General features: G+C 37.2%; 1 protein-coding gene across 1 annotated transcript; it reads left to right on the top strand.

Moving 5' to 3' along the window:
• The first annotated feature begins 12850 nt into the window (after positions 1-12850).
• Positions 12851-13570, top strand: LOC143607642 (uncharacterized). The gene has a single exon (XM_077083018.1). The coding sequence runs from the start codon at positions 12851-12853 to the stop codon at positions 13568-13570; it is 720 nt and encodes a 239-aa protein (XP_076939133.1).
• The last annotated feature ends 305 nt before the right edge of the window (positions 13571-13875 follow it).

Here is a 13875-nt window from a genome sequence, read left to right as displayed (position 1 = left end):
AAAAAAATATGGTATTAATTTTTAGTATATCATTTTATAGGATTTTTATATCAAATATTTGGTAAGATTAATTTTTAATTTAATGATATGTTATGTAACCACCGCGTCTCACACCCTATAAGTTTTAGCTTGAAATACTAACTTCTATAAGTATAGGGACTAAAAATGTAAATTCTAAAATCTTGTCCCGCTGCGGTACGCGACGGGGTAATATGTAACCATCGCGTAGCGCGATGGGTTGGTGAGTCACCGGACACGTGTTGAACACCGTGTCGACACGTGACGCAATATGACAGGCCACGTGTCATCACCGCATAAGGCGGTGTAAAATGGCGGCGTCGCCATACGCGACGGGCCACAAGAGACCCATCACGTACCGTGATGGGGACGAAAATTGTCTATAAAAGGGGGGTGACGGGCATGAGCTCAAATCATCCCAGAAACACCTTCCTTTACACACACATAGCATTGGAAAGCGTTCCCTATGGCCGTAGCAAGCCGACGTGCTGTTTTCTCGTAATACGTGCAAGAAACGAAGTTGGAATTAAGCTAGCAATCATATAAGTGAGTAGATCAAAATCCTGCCTTTTCGTATTAGCAATTTAAGTATCCGAGTTGAGGTAGGGTTTATGTTTAAGTTATTTAAATTATAGCTTAGACTATCAATCAAGGCTATAGCCTTTAACCTTGATCGTATTTTACAAACATTCATTCACAATCATGTTTTCATAAACGTTACTTCATGATGAAGTAATGTTAAACGAAAGATATATTTTGACTGGCATTTAGTAACTGGAAGGGAGATATCACTAGTAGTAAGTTTCTTGCCTAAGGAAAAGTAATTCGCATAAATCCAATCAACCGAGGGACCCGTTTACTTACCTGGAGAAACTTACCAACGTGATAGAACCTATTAGGCCAAAGCATGCTATAAACGTCACTTAAAACTAAGTGTTTTCATTCACAATTAAAGATAAACGATTTCAAGGTTAAGCTTACAATCATAGCTTAACATAATTCAAAACATTCATACGAACCTATTTATGTATAGGTTAATATCATTCACAATCAATGAGTCAATCAGTCAAGGTTTACAACACCGACGGTACAGGTGAATACGTTCAAACCTTTTTAATCAGTCAAAACATATTCATACTCAATGAGACGAACGGGTGTTTGTCTTAACAAGTCAATCGATGTCTACATGAGATAATGAAATCTCTAAAACGTTATAATACAAAGTAGAGAATAATATCAACTCAGACGAATACGCATGTGTCTGGATCCAAACATAACTGTTAAAGCTCAATCAATCAATCAAAGGCAATGAAGCCGCGAGCTTAAACGGTCATGACCAGTTCTATAGTCAGGACCGTTTGGCTCGGAGAATACCATTGTGTGTGTAGGGTAGTGGTACATATACCGGAAGTAGAAATGCTTCCGCTGAGATTGTCAAGAAAACTACATTTGTATTGAAATTGTCATTCAAAATGTTTTAATTGAGTCATACGTGTTCACCAGCATATAGATGACATATTTTTTCCAACCCATTGTAGGTAATTAAGCATAAGTAGCATTAACAAGGATTGGAGTCTTAATGAAGATAGAAGCGCGTACAAGATGGCTCCGTTTTTAATATAAAATCCTTGTAATATGAAAACAATCTTTTGTAAACCAATACTCGGGTATTTAATTCCCGAGTAAATTTTCAATGTAAATTAATATTATATTCAATCTAAAGTCTTCCGCTAAAATTAACCATAAACTCTGATATATTTACAAAATAGGTACCAACTTGTGGTCACACGCCTAGGCCCTAAGTCGGGGTGTGACAGGTTGGTATCAGAGCCATCGGTTTCAGTGAATTAGGTATTAAACATTAGTACCTAGGCTTTAACCATTATTATCATCATTATTCATAGGGATAAGATAGGATTGGTAAACCTCCTATCCCTAATCTAACTAAAGTGCAGATGTCATATATTAACTACTTTGGTCGTAGACACCGAGTAGCCATACGATCAGTACCGACAATCATTAACGAACCTTCCAATATGGAAAGTAGCAATAATTACTACACTAGCTTTTTCAATCCTGATCAACCAATCAATCCGATGTTACCGTATGGGAGCCAACCCGTGTATCTCTCAGGCAGTTAACAATGTCTAATCGAAATCTATGATAATACGAGGACAACGTTCCCCATTATTACCCCTCCGACATTCCAACATACCATCCTTCCGAGGAACAGGAGGTACAGAGTAAAATCAAGCAAGAAACCAAATCGGAGTCATCAAGCTGGATGAATTGTCACTCAGATCAATGGAGATGGCAATTCGGATCACCACCATTGGGTTATCAATACCAGATCCCACCGACCATTGCTGAACCAAGTCATAAGCCAAAGATGAGGGTCAGCTTACCATACAAAAAGAGATTAGTGCAATCACCAATCAAGGATCCTTATGAATCCGAGGAAGACACCAAGGAAAAGGAGGATTCCAAGGAAGAAGATAAGGAGAATCAATATCCTTATTTTCCATCTTATAAGGGATCAATACCATTAATCTCCCAGCAAGCAAAAGAGATTCGGGAGGAGGAAAATCTCATCGAGGAGTTTTACACCAACAACATCCCTGATGAAGAAATGCATGCATACGTTGTTAACCCGCATCTCTATCCACAAGAAAATGCTTATCTCTTTCCAGCCGCATCCGCACCAACGGGATATCCGAACCCGCCAAATTCGGTGATGGACGAGCTGAGAAATGTGAAAGTGGATAAAAAGAGAATTGGGAGAAAGATTGTCAAGAAATGTGACAAGATGAAAAATCTTGTTACAAAATGGATTAAGGATTAAAAATCATAGCTATGTACTGTTGTAGTCGTTGTGATCTTTTTCTTGTAAGATAAATAAATGTAATATAAAGTGTGTCTTTTCTGAAACTTTGTTTTATTCATGTAACAGCATTTCTAAAGCAAATAGTAATCAAGAAACTCAAGTAAACAATAAAGTAAAGACAATCAAAGAAATCATGCAAGAAAAAGCAATTGCAGAAAATATACAAGCCATACCACAAAATTATGTGCTTGGTATCCGCGATCTAATAAAAGAGGTTGTGAATCCAATCTATGAAATATTGAAACATGATCAAAGTCGTACTGCCTCACATTCTAATAAGAGGACAAGTCGAAGTAAAAGCGAATTTGCTACTTCGAAAAGAGAATCAAAGAAATAATCTATGAAGGAATTAGAAAAGAAAGAAACTAAGAAAGAGAAAGAATCGAAAAAGAAAGAAGCGAGTGATGAAAGCTCGACTGCTGAAAACAACCTCCGTGAAAAGACAAAGAAACTTAAAATACACGAAGGTTGTGATTTCAAGGTGTTTAAGGTCTATAACCCCAAAGAGTTTCATGGGGATAAAGGAGTGATACATACCCTCCGATGGTTGGAGGAGATGGAATCGATTGTGCTGATAAGCAAATGTACGGAGAGCGAGAAGATATAATATACCTCCCAGATGTTCAAGGGGGAGGCATTAGAGTGGTGGAATACCTTGATTGGAATCAAGGGTAGAGAGAATTTATACAATCTAGACTGGGCAACATTAAAAGCTCTAGTAATGAAGAAGTTATGTCCAATTAACGAGATGGATCAGATTCAAACCAAGCTATGGAACCACAAGGTTGTGGGAACAAATCTCAAGGAATATAACACCAAATTCCTTGAGTATTGTAGAATCGTACCACACTTGGTCACTCCTGAAATCAATAAAGTGACGCCCTATATCTACGGATTGCCAATTGAGATCTGTGATTTAGTTCAATCACATATGCCGACCACAACGGAATTTGCCATGGAGTTGGCCGGATATTTGATGGACGGGATGTTGAGGAACCGAGATGAGAAGAAGAAGGACGATGGAAAAATGAGTGTGGGTGGAAAGGTGAAAAAGACGGAGAAGAAAAGAGAAGGGGGATTTGTGTATAGTCGCCCCATTTGAAAGTCATGCGGAAGGAGACATTTCGGTAGATGTCTTCGACCAACTAATACCATTGCATGTGGATTTTGCAAGAAACCAGGACATTCGGAAACGGATTGTAGGAGAAGACCGGGGTATGTTTTGAGTGTGGCAAGAAGGGACACTATAGTACTAAGTGTCCAAAGAAGAAGCCAACGGTAGTGACGATTGGTGCAAGTGGCAGCGGTGCGAAGACCGATGCTAAGAAAGGAAATGCACGTGTTTTCATGCTAGACACCCAGAAAGCAGCTGATATAGCGGACGTGATCACCGGTACGTTTCCTATCAACAATGTTTATGCTAGAGTATTATTTGACTCGGGTGCAAATCAAATTTTTATAGATTATAAATTTTGTAGTCTATTAAATGAGGCCTTAGTTAAATTAGATAAACATTACGAAGTTGAGACAGCTGATGGCAATATAAGTAGAATAACCAAGGCTTTAGATAATGCCACTATTTCTTTAGCCAATCACGTCATACCTGTACGATTGTTACCTATGACATTAGCAGGTTTTGATGTTGTTTTAGGTATGGACTGGTTATCGAGTAATCAGGCCCGTATCTTATGTAACGATAGAGCCATCGACATTCGAATACCTAATAACAAAACCATTCGTATAACCAGGGATAAAGAAGGAGGAAAAGTAGGAATCATATCCAAGATTAAAGCAAGTCATTGCATAGGTAAAGGATGCTTCGCATTCATGGCCTATGTAACCAAAGAACCCGAACCAAAGAAAATGGAGGAAGTGCCAATCGTGTCCGAATTTCAAGATGTATTTCCCGATGAACTACCAGGAGCCCCGCCTTATAGAGAAGTAGAATTTAAGATCGACCTCGTGCCAGGAACATCACCAATTGCCAAATCACCTTATCGTCTAGCACCAATGGAAATGAAAGAACTAAAGAAACAATCAGATGAACTTTTGAAGAAATGATTTATACGACCGAGTTCTTCACCATGGGGAGCCCCAATTTTGTTCGTAAAAAAGAAGGACGGATCTATGAGGATGTGTATAGACTACCGAGAACTAAACAAGGTCACGATCAAGAACAAGTATCCATTACCAAGAATTGACAACTTGTTCGATCAGCTTCAAGGAGCAAGTTGTTTTTCTAAGATTGACCTAAGATCGGGTTATCATCAATTGAAGGTACAAGAAGAAGATATACCAAAGACAGCATTTAGAACCCGATACGGACATTATGAGTTCACTGTGATGCCTTTTGGACTCACTAATGCTCCGGCAGCTTTTATGGACATGATGAATCGGATTTGCAAGCCATATTTAGACAAGTTTGTTATTGTTTTCATCGATGACATCCTTGTTTATTCAAAATCCAAAGACGATCATCAAGTTCATCTTAAGATCATACTTGAAACCCTAAGGAACGAGAAATTATACGCCAAATTCTCGAAATGTGAATTTTGGTTGTCCGAAGTACAATTTCTTGGTCATGTTATAAATGAGAAGGGTATTCAAGTAGACCCAGCAAAGATTGAGGCTATAACCAAATGGGAGAAACTCAAGACACCAACTCAAGTCCGAAGTTTTCTAGGCTTGGCCGGATACTATAGAAGATTCATACAAGATTTCTCTCGAATAGCTGTCCCATTAACTTCACTTACAATAAAAGCAATTAAGTTTGAATGGGGACCGAAGCAAGAAGAAGCATTCGAAACACTAAAACAAAAGTTAACTAATGCACCGATTCTGTCTTTGCCAGAAGGGCTAGAAAACTTTATCATTTACTGTGATGCTTCGCACACAGGAATGGGAAGTGTTTTGATGCAAGGAAAGAAAGTGATTGCTTATGCTTCAAGACAATTGAAAGCTCATGAAAAGAATTACACCACGCATGATCTTGAATTAGGTGCTATAATCTTCGCGTTAAAGCTATGGCGACATTACTTGTATGGTGTAAGATTCACAGTATACACTGATCACAAAAGCTTGAAGCATATATTCGATCAGAAGGAATTGAATATGAGACAAAGGCGTTGGATGGAAACACTTAATGATTACGACTGTGAGATCTTATATCATGAAGGAAAAGCTAACGTGGTGGCTGACGCTTTAAGTAGAAAAGAACATGAGAAGCCAAAGAGAGTTCGAGCTCTTAGATTGGAACTTAAAATCGATCTAGCTAGCCAAATGAAAGAAGCTCAGAAGTTGGCACTAGAAGAAGGGAACGTTAAAGTCGAAAAAGAAAATGGTACAATCGATCAGTTGATTAAAGGAAATGACGAAATCCTTAGACTTGGTACTAGGATTTGGGTACCAATGGTCGGAAGTCTAAGAGATAAAATTCTAGAAGAAGCTCACAAGTCAAAGTACATGATGCATCCGGGAAGTGACAAGATGTATCACAATCTAAAAGATGATTACTGGTGGATCGGGATGAAGAAAGACATTGCTCTGTATGTAGCTAAATACCTAACATGTTCAAAAGTGCTGAACATCAAAAGCCGTTAGGATTACAACAACCGGAAATCCTGATATGGAAATGGGATATGATAACTATGGATTTCATCATGAAGTTACCCAAGACTTCTCGTCAAAATGATGCGATATGGGTTATTGTTGATAGACTTACCAAGTCTGCCCATTTCATTCCAATTCAAGAAACGTTTAGTATGAATAAGTTAGCACATTTATATGTCGAAAACATAGTGTCTTTACACGGTGTGCCGCTATCCATCATTTCTGATAGAGATATTCGTTTCACTTCAAATTTCTGGTCAAGTTTTCAAAATGCTATGGGGACTCGACTAAACATAAGTACCGCATACCATCCCCAAACTAATGGCCAAAGTGAACATACAATTTAAACCTTGGAAGATATGCTTCGTGCTTGTGTTATCGACTTAGGAGGAAGTTGGGACACACATCTTGCGCTGATGGAATTCTCGTACAACAATAGTTATCATACGAGTATCCAAACAACACCATTCGAAGCATTATATGGACGTGAGTGTAGAACACCTGTATGTTGGTCAGAAACAGGTGATAGTCAGTTGTCAGGACCTGAAATTGTTCAAAGAACCACTGATCAAGTTATACAAATCTGTGAACGATTGAAAACGGCAAGGGATAGGCAAAAGAGTTATGCGGATATTCGCCGCAAGCCATTAGAATATAAAGAAGACGACAAAGTGTTACTAAAAGTATCGCCTTGGAAAGGTGTCATCCGATTCGGGAAGAAAGGAAAACTGAGTCCAATATTCGTTGGACCATTCAAGATACTCGAAAGAATTGGACCAGTTGCATATCGGCTAGAGTTACCCGAAGAGATGAAGGGTATTTACGACGTATTTCACGTATCCAATCTACGCAAGTGTTTAGCCGATGAAACCCTTGCAATGCCATTGAAAGATGTCAAGATCAACGAGAAACTTAAGTTTGTAGAAAAGTCGATTCAAATAGAGGATAGTATGATTAAGTTTCTCAAACACAAACGACTCAAGCTCGTGAAAGTCAAATGGGATTCAAGACGAGGACCCGAGTATACGTGGGAGCTCGAGTCAGAAATGAAGAAAAAGTATCCCAATCTATTCCAATAAATCTCGAGGATGAGATTATTCAAAAGATGGGGAGGATGTAACACCGCGTCTCACACTCTATAAGTTTTAGCTTGAAATACTAACTTCTATAAGTAAATTCTGAAAATCTTGTCCCGCAGCGGTACGCGAAGGGGTAATATGTAACCCATCGCTTAGCGCGATGGGGTTGGTGAGTCACCGGGCACGTGTTGAACACCGTGTCGACACGTGGCGCAATATGACAGGCCACGTGTCATCACCGCATAAGGCGGTGTAAAATGGCGGCGGCGCGATACGCGACGGGCCACAAGAGACCCATCACGTACCGCGATGGGGACAAAAATTGTCTATAAAAGGGGGGTGACGGGCATGAGCTCAAATCATCCCAAAAACATCTTCCTTTACACACACATAGCATTGGAAAGCGTGCCCTACCGCCGTAGCAAGCCGACGTGCTGTTTTCTCATAATACGTGCAAGAAACGAAGTTGGAATTAAGCTAGAAATCATATAAGCGAGTAGATCAAGATCCTGCCTTTTCGTATTAGCAATTTAAGTATCCGAGTTGAGGTAGGGTTTATGTTTAAGTTATTTAAATTATAGCTTAGACTATCAATCAAGGCTATGGCCTTTAACGTTGATCGTATTTTACAAACATTCATTCACAATCATGTTTTCATAAACGTTACTTCATGAAGGAGTAATGTTAAACGAAAGATATATTTTGACGCGCATGTAGTAACTGGAAGGGAGATATCACTAGTAGTAAGTTTCTTGCCTAAGGAAAAGTAATTCGCATAAATCCCAATCAACCGAGGGACCCGTTTACTTACCTGGAGAAACTTACCAACGTGATAGAACCTATTAGGCCAAAGCATGCTATATCAAATGTCACGTAAACCTAAGTGTTTTCATTCACAATCAATGATAAACGATTTCAAGGTTAAGATTACAATCATAGCTTAACATCATTCAAAACATTCATAAGAACCTATTTATGTATAGGTTAATATCATTCACAATCAATGAGTCAATCAGTCAAGGTTTACAACACCGACGGTACATGTGAATACGTTCAAACCTTTTTAATCAGTCAAAACATATTCATACTCAATGAGACGAACGAGTGTTTGTCTTAACGAGTCAATCGATGTCTACATGAGATAATGAAATCTCTAAAACTTTATAATACAAAGTAGAGAATAATATCAACTCAGACAGAATACGCATGTGTCTGGATCCAAACATAACTGTTAAAGCTCAATCAATCAATCAAAGACAATGAAGCCGCGAGCTTAAACGGTCATGACCAGTTCTCTAGTCAGGGTCGTTTGGCTCGGAGAATACCGTTGTGTGTGTAGGGCAGTGGTACATATACCGGAAGTAGAAATGCTTCCGCTGAGATTGTCAAGAAAACTACATTTGTATTGAAATTGTCATTCAAAATGTTTTAATTGAGTCATACGTGTTCACCAGCATATAGATGACATATTTTTTCCAACCCATTGTAGGTAATTAAGCATAAGTAGCATTAACAAGGATTGGAGTCTTAATGAAGATAGAAGCGCGTACAAGATGGCTCCGTTTTTAATATAAAATCCTTGTAATATGAAAACAATCTTTTGTAAACCAATACTCGGGTATTTAATTCTCGAGTAAATTTTCAATGTAAATTAATATTATATTCAACCTAAAGTCTTCCGCTAAAATTAACCATAAACTCTGATATATTTACAAAACAGGTACCAACTTGTGGTCACACGCCTAGGCCCTAAGTCGGGGTGTGACATGTTATAACCCGTTTAAGGCTATATGGGTTTGGTGAGACCCATACCTATGAATTTGGGTCAAATACATGAGAAACATTCATTTACAAATAAACATTTTGGTGGCTTGAGAGAATGTAGGAAGCAACAAGAGAACTCTTAAAGTTTTCGTTTATATATATTTAAGATATATATACATGTATATTTAAAAAGTTGTATATAATTTCGAATCTAATTAGTCCCTGTTAATTCTAATTAATCGCTAGTTCTTGCCTCAACGACGGACTAGCGCCTAGCGATTTATACAACACTAGTTATACTTTGTTAACCTTGTCTTCCTTAGTCTTAACCTTTAGTTTATTAAGACCAAAATACTAAATAAAAGGAAAGTTGGTTTTAAATAATACAAACTATACTCTATTGACAAATAATAATCCTAACTTCACTCTTGGCTAGTGGTGGTCCCAACTAAATGTGTGTTTTTTACCAACGGTTCTCGATTAACGGAGTTAACAATCCGTTAATCTAATGTTTACATGCACGCTTGGTTGTCAATAAACCTTTATATGGCAGCATTAAATGGCAATAGTCGTCTGCTTCTTTTTAAGAAAATTGGTTTTAAATAATCTCAATTATGTTGTATTCGCAAAAAACAGTCTCAACTTGTGAGCGTATAAAACAAATACACCAAGAAATATACGTCGTATATGTTATACAACGTGTAAATTACATGTCGGATAACGTATACACCGTGTATGTTGTGCCTATATAACTAGTTTTCTTGTTGGTTGTATGTTTAATTTTCATTTTAGGATAATGAAATTTCCTTCTCTTGCTTTGTTTCTTCTTTTCTTTATGTCATCTTTCTTTAACGATAACATAGTATCAGAGCAATGTTCTTAATCATGCTATTCGATTCAACCGGTTTTTTTCTTGATTCACCAGTTTTCTCTCTTCATTCGTCGTTTGTTCATGATCTTTTGAACATTTTTTTTTCATTGTCCTATGTTTTTTCAAAATTTTATCTTATTATCTTCTTTTATCTCTTTTCTCCCTTATTTTCTTCATTCCAGAAGATTTAACCATTTAAACTTCACCATATATTCTCAATATGTCAAATTCTTGGTTTGATCAGTTTATCAAAGTGTCAAATTTTTTTCTCCATCTTTCTCAATCAAAATCTTATTGATTAGCTTACACGCCGTATACATTTATATTTATATGTACCATAAGTTTCCTTTCTTGCTCCGTATATATTTCTGAGGGTATATACTTATACGCCGCATAAGACTTATACGGCGCATAAGTTTGTTTCGTTTCTTCTTCTCGTGCGTTTGTATTTGTGCTGCTGTGTTTTCAATGGCGGTCTCGAACAATTTGTTCCTCCGACTATGTCCATTGATTCTTCGAATCCTCTTTACCTTCACCTTTAGGATCATCCTGGTATGATCCTCGTTTCCAAATTATTTGGTGGTACTGGATTCGGAGCTTGGAAAAGAGCTACGAAGATTGCTTTGTCAGCTAAAAACAAGCTCGGTTTCAGCAACTACACTATAACCATGCCGAATAACGAGCAACATATGGCAGTTTGGCAGCATTTTAATGACATGGCAATCTCATGGATTCTTAACACTTTCACTCATGACATTAGTGATAGTGTTTTGTATGCTGAAATTGCTCAGATTCTTTGGAATGAGCAAATTTCTCGCTACGGTCAAGCAAATGGTGCTAAGTTTTATTAGTTGTAAAAGAACCTTTTCCAAATCACTCAAGGAAGCAATGATATTGCTACCTACTCTGCCAAGATGAAGTGTAACTGGGAAGAACTGAATGCTACTAATACCATTCCCTCATGCACTTGTGGAGCTGCTCACTCTTTCGCTAAGAGAGATAAAGATTAAAGGCTAATTCAATTTATTATTGGTGTAATTCCAATTTATGACACGATAAAAAGTAATATTTTGATGATGCAGCATATTCCTTCTATAAACCGTGCATATGGTATTCTCATACAAGCTGAGAAGCAAAAGGAAATTCACACCATCACTGATTTCACTGCATCTTTTGTATCTATGAATGTAAGTAGTGTAGGTCCCATCATTGGAGTTACAGAGGAGAATATAAGAACTTTGGTGCGCACTTATTGCAAGAGAAATGAGCATTCAGTCAACAAATGCTATAAGCTAATTGGTTTTCCTAAAGACTTCAAGGTTACTAAAGGAAAGATGTTTGCTAACCTTGCTGAAGATCAATGGAAAACTTGATCAAAGTCAGTCCGACCAGCAGCAAGGTATCACTCAGCAAGAATATCGTGACTTGATGGTATTATTGCAGCAAAAAAAGTTCAGTCTGGTCCTTCACCTACTTATGCAACTAAAAGTGCCGCAACCATCAATCAAGAATCTTTCCGAGGTATGTTGTCTTGCAATACTTTGAAAGATTATTTTAAACGGATCATTGACACTTGCGCTAATGATCATATGTGCCATGATCAAAATTTGTGTTCAAGCAATTTTTTTTCTTAAAAATACAATTTTCATCACTCTTCATAATGACACATCCATCAAAGTCCATCAATATGGGATTGTTCCTTTGACTTGTCATATTTATTTGTCAAATGTTTTTTTCATGCCATATTTTAGAAATATTCTTCTTTCTGTGTCAAGACTATGTTATGATGCTGATGTCACTGTTTTTTTCAAAAACATATGTTTCTTGCTTGCCCCTTCTCTAAAGAGCCCATAGGTTCTTGGTGATATGCTGAATGGACTTAACCTCCTTGAGGGCACTAAGCATTTTCCTGTCAATTCTTTTGTTTCAAATAATGTTGGTAACTCTGTTGTACGTTGTGAAATTTGGCACAACAGACTTGGTTATATACCAAGCTACAAACTGAAACAATTACCTTTCACTTCTAATGTTTCTTTGAAATCTATTAAGCATTGTGATATATATCCTAAGGTACGACAACATAAACTGGCATTTCCTACTAGTACCACATCAACTAGTAAAATTTTTGAGCTAATCCATATTGTTTTTGGGGGCCTTATCACACAGCTACTTACAATGGCTTTAGAGATTTTTTAACCATCGTGGATGATTACAGCAGAACCACATGGACACACTTGCTTTGCACTAAAGCAATGCCTATCCCATACTTCAATATTTTATTGAAATAGTTAGAAACCAGTTTGGCTCTACTGTGAAATGCATCAGATCCGATAATGCTTTTGAACTAGGATATGGTTCTGTTCAAAGTGCTTATTTATTGAGTAAAAACATTATTCATCAAACCACTTGTGTAGCTGTCACTCAACAGAACAGTATTGTTGAAAGAAAACATAAACATTTGCTTAAAACCTCAAGGGCTCTTATGTTTTAATCTAAGCTCCCAGTTCAGTTTTGGGGTGGCTGTGTTTTAATTGCGATACATTTAATCAATCGGTTTCCTACCAAAATTCTTATCATAAAACCCCTTATGAGGTTTTAGTGGGAAAGGTTTTATCTTTTGCTCACATGAAATCTTTTGGTCATCTTGCTTATGCTTCCACATTGTCTCATGGAAGAGATAAATTCAAACTAAGGGTTTCGCCTTGTGTATTTCTGGCTTATCCTTTTAGTAAAAAGGCTTACAAATTATATGATCTTGACACAAACAAATTTATCATCTCAAGAGACGTTGTTTTCTTTGAAGCTTTATTTCCTTCAATAACTAAATCCAAAGAAAGCGTCATTTTCCCATCTATCAACCTCATCAATCAATTTTTTGATGATCCTTTGTCTACTCCTCCTACTGATCCAGCTCCTCCTCCTGTTCATGATCCCGATCCTCCATCTTTCGTTTCTGTTCTTGATCCTCTTCCTAAAGATCCTACTGTTAGAAGATCTTCGAGAACTTCTATTCCGCCCTCATATTTAAATGACTATGTTTTTAATAACTCTGAATCTTCTAATTATTGTTTCCATACTATCACTAATTCATGCTCCTCTCCTATTTATTTCTCTTCTTCTCATTTTCTATTTTCCAGACAGTCTCTCACTATAGTGATCTCTGATTTACATAAGCCTACTTCGCATAAGGAAGATGTCGGAATTCCAGAATGGAAAGATGCCATGAAAGCTGAGTTTCAGGATTTTGAAAATACTAATACTTGGGCTGTTGTTGATCTTCCCCTAGAAAGAAAGCTATTAAATGCAAATGAGTGTTTAAAGATAAACATAAAGCAGATGGGATAGTTGAATGTTATAAAGCAAGATTGGTAGTGAGATGCGATACACAAAAAGAGGAGATTGATTATAACACAACTTTTTCTCCTGTTATCAAGATGACCACCATTCGAAGCCTTGTAGATGTCGCTACAAAACAAAGGTGTCCTCTTTTTCAGTTTGATGTTAATAATGCTTTTCTTCATGGAAATTTAAATGAGGATATCTAATTATCACCATCTGGTATGAGAAATTGTCTTCCGCTTTAAAGTCAAGAGGGTATGTGGCCGGGTTCTTAGAATGTTCATTCTTTGTTTTCAAAATATATAGGTTCA

The sequence above is a fragment of the Bidens hawaiensis genome, unplaced genomic scaffold, assembly GCF_021521415.1.
Source record: "Bidens hawaiensis isolate Kalapana, Puna unplaced genomic scaffold, B.hawaiensis_p1.1 tig00084429_1, whole genome shotgun sequence".
Taxonomy (NCBI): domain Eukaryota; kingdom Viridiplantae; phylum Streptophyta; class Magnoliopsida; order Asterales; family Asteraceae; genus Bidens; species Bidens hawaiensis.
The sequence above is the reverse complement of the archived record's forward strand: the minus strand, read 5'-3'. Positions and strand labels throughout refer to the sequence as shown.